At 41.3% G+C, this 3,746-nt stretch overlaps 1 protein-coding gene across 1 annotated transcript; it reads left to right on the top strand.

Annotated features, from left to right (window-relative positions):
- Window positions 1-359: 359 nt before the first annotated feature.
- MKRN2OS (MKRN2 opposite strand) lies at window positions 360-3,420 on the top strand (the record flags this gene model as incomplete). Its single annotated transcript, XM_010165095.2, is given in 3 exon segments — window positions 360-522; window positions 3,179-3,379; window positions 3,381-3,420. Coding segments are annotated over 3 exon segments (404 nt in total), but the record flags the coding sequence as incomplete, so codon positions are not given.
- Window positions 3,421-3,746: the final 326 nt, after the last annotated feature.

The following is a 3,746-nucleotide window of genomic DNA, read 5'->3' as shown; positions in this document are numbered from 1 at the left end:
TGAACCTAACAAGCTCTGCTAGGTTTGAAGGTTCCCTTAACACAGGTCTTAATGAAACCAGCATGAATTTGGTTGCTTTTAAGTTGCTTTCATTATCAAAAGACTTCTAAAATTACACTGTAAAAATGAGAACAGGTTTTTGATAAAAGCAAGGGCTGCATTTTCTGCTCTGGAGCCACAGATGGGAAGCCCCACGGTATAGCCAGTTGCTAAGAAAAAAATGGCAGTATGGAAAACTAGGAGCTTTCATCACTGAAAAAAACCAAACCCAACACTTCCTCCCCCCAAAAAATTTTAAAAAAGGTGTATTAATCTGATTATCCAGTGCTCCCTGACAATCTGTTGCTCCTCATTTCCAGGCGTGGTGTATAACTACAACGAAGAGGGCATCCACAGAGCTGAAACGGGATGGGAGCAGTGCATTAGTGTCCCGCTAGTACAGCCAGACATGCTTGGGCTCCTTCAGCAGTGGGATCAGCTCCTAGAGGAGTTTTCTGTGGGAGAGGCCTGGCTTCCTCACAGGTATGTCATTGAAAAGTGGGATGCAATAGGAATTTTTAGCCTGGGATGATCAATTGGGCTGTTCCATTTGGGACCCTGTGAGGCTCGCTCCTTTCAAACACCCATTTCTATCAAACCCCTCCAAGCAACGCTCTCAGGCTCTCCTGAAACTTACTGGCCTTCCTACACAGAGAGTATTTTTAAGATTTAAGTAACAAACTCATCTACTGGAATGTAGAAGGTCTTAAATAAAGGATCATTTTAGGGAAGTTTTCTACAGCAACCAAAGAATTTAGCATGGAAAAAAAAAAAAGAGTTCAACAGAACATTACCTTTCAGAGTATGCTGCTGAGTACAGAACTAGAAAAGTCCAGGTGCAATTCTGTAATTATTTCTTCTAGGTTTCAGAAGTTTTAGGTGTATTTGCATTTACAGGCTGACCACACTGATGGGATTCTCACCCAGAGTGTTGTCAATAATGAGAAATGGGAAACAGGCTCATTTCCAGCTCTTCCAGCTGGTTCCTAAATTGCTTTGGATCATTAAATACAGCAAGACTTGCATATATTTTGAATTAAACCACTGTGTTCCAACAAGAGCTTTCAGTTCTTTGTAGTTTTCCTTGGAGTCAGTGCCTGAGGCCAGTGTTACCAGTGAGGCAGCCCAGCTAAAGCATGCACTGCCATATCACCAAGCCGGCTGGTGCCAAAGCAGCCTGCTCTCCAAGGAAATACCCGTCCTTGAACTGACCTTCAGTAACAGGTTATGTGACAAACAGCCTGTCCCAGCGTAGTTCTGTGAAGTGTTAATCAACACAGATGTCATCTTATAGAAAATAAAACCACAACAAATCAAAAGCAGGTTTTAGCAATTCAGCCTGTGCTTGACTATAAAATTTCAGACATAATGTATTTATCTCCCTAATAACCAGGAGATGAAAGAATCTGACATAGAATTGAATTTTTAAATGTCTATGGAACTTACAAAGCCAACAGGATTTGTTCTTTCTGATACTTTGGCAGTTCCCAGTGCCTTAACATTATTACTAAAGTTAACTTGATGTCAGAAGAGCATTGGTAGAAGGTGGGTAGATGTGTGCATCTCTTCTACAACCTCGTTTGGTTTTCCTGCATCTGCCACCTCCTGACAGTGACCTACATTTTCCACCAACAGAGCAGTGACCACTAAACTCATCCTGTAACTCCTCTGGGTTCAGGCCAAGCCTGCTTCTCATTTTCTTTATTGCTTTTCTTTTGATTTACTGGAAGGATGGTAGTAGCAGCAGCAGCAGCAAAGAACAGTGGCCACAGCCATGACCCACAATACCTTAAATTACTGACAGATACTGTGTTTGCTTGTCAAGATACAAAGACATGCTTCCCAAAAATAAGATGCTGACTGGAAGACACAGATGGTAATAAGTGTATTACAGAATCTTTTGCATTATAAATACAAAAATGAAAAGTTACATGCTCTGCTTAATTGTGGAATTGACTCAGGAAAGCACTTGTGTGTTCTCCTAAGTTACCCAGACATGCTGTGGTGCTTTGCAGACTCAGCCCTGAGCTGGTGAACTCAACATTTTTTTTCAGTGTCATTCCCAGATGTTTTGTACTGCATGGTAATGATGGCCACTCTTCAAGTTACTCACAGTTATTTTTCTGTAACAATTATTTTGGTAAAGGAAGTACACTGTAGTACAGCGGGAGCACTTACTAAATGGGAGCTCATAGGTCACTTCAGATCCCTTAACAAACCAGAAGAGCTTTGAAGAAAGCAGTGAGCTGTCCTGAACTGGGCTGTGGGTTGCAGGGTTGCTTTTGATAGCCATAGTCCTCAGATCTTGCAAAGACACCTTGTGAATTCCCAGAGCTGACAGGCAAGCCTCCCTGGGACAACACAGCCCGTGGAGCCACTGACAGGACAAGGCATGGAATGAGTCACAGGGCCAGGAAGAACAAGGGAAAAGTGACACAGGCTGAGGCAATTATCGAAGAAGTTGAGCGTTGGGCAGGGAGTCTGAGCAGGTCTGTATCAGATGCAGTTACACAGGGCTAAGGGAAAAAACAGCACTATTGGGATGATCTGAGAAACATTCTGACAGTGAAATGAACAGGTAAGTGCCATATGCTCAGAGGTGGGGGCAGTGGGGGGAAAAAAAAAGGCAAGAATATTTTAAATGGCTGCTCTTCCTGTTCAGTTAGTATTTCTGTCCAAATTACTGCCAATGGGAGTTTGACTGGCATGCTGTATAGCAACTCTATCAACATATCAGTGATGGAATTTACTTGATTTTAAGTAAGGTTCCAAGTTAATACCACATTGAAAGCAGTGCACGTGGTGGCACACAATTAACTACTGCTGCAGGAAGACGTTTTCAAGATAACAGAGTAACAATACATGGAAGAACAAAAGTTAGCAAAGTAAAAGCCAAATAAGTATTAAAAAAAAGAAATTATTGTAAACTTTGCAGCCTTTTATGCTCAAAGTTTCTAGTATCCCTGTCTGGAAAGTACAACTTGCAATCAATAGAATATATTTAAGCACCAGCATTGAAGGAAAGTGGCAGTAGTTCTTAGAAAGCATGCGCTTCCTTATTTCATTCAGTAAAATATTCCTCCCTGCACAGTAATTAATGGATTAGTGCTAAGTCTGATTAACAAGATCTTTTTCCTAGGTATGAAGAGCATGACCACAACTGCTACTCGTACGCGCTGGCGTTCATTAACAGCGTCCTGAGCACTCAGGGAAAACGGCAAATGAGTAAAAGTGAATTTACAGAGAAATTTGTGATCCCACAGACAAAGAAAGCTTCCAAATACATTACTCTGCATCAGGAGCTAACAGCTAACGAATTCTACATTGTACCCCTTCCTGATCAAGAAAAACAGTGCTGAAAATGACAAGTTGCTATTTTAAAACATCTACAACGTGCAATGGGAAGTCTTAAGACTCCGAAGCTCAGGGTTTAAGATGCATCATCTGCTTCATGTATTTAAAACCACTGTTAACTTTACATGTTAACCTGCACGTCCTGGAAGGATCAGGGAACTGAACTTGTGCATTTCAGTGAAATAACGTACGTACAATGTACACGCTACAGAATATGTCTGTGGGAACTATTCATATCGAAAAAGGTTTTCCTATTTACATTCACTATATGCTCTGTCCTGCTGAGACATTTAATACCACAAGTCCTAACTGCTGTGTAATTAAGGGTTTTAACAAAGGAACTGTGGTAACTT

The sequence above is a fragment of the Antrostomus carolinensis genome, unplaced genomic scaffold (genome assembly GCF_000700745.2).
Source record: "Antrostomus carolinensis isolate BGI_N321 unplaced genomic scaffold, ASM70074v2 scaffold19290, whole genome shotgun sequence".
In the NCBI taxonomy this organism is placed as follows: domain Eukaryota; kingdom Metazoa; phylum Chordata; class Aves; order Caprimulgiformes; family Caprimulgidae; genus Antrostomus; species Antrostomus carolinensis.
This window is presented reverse-complemented; position numbering and strand designations above follow the sequence as displayed.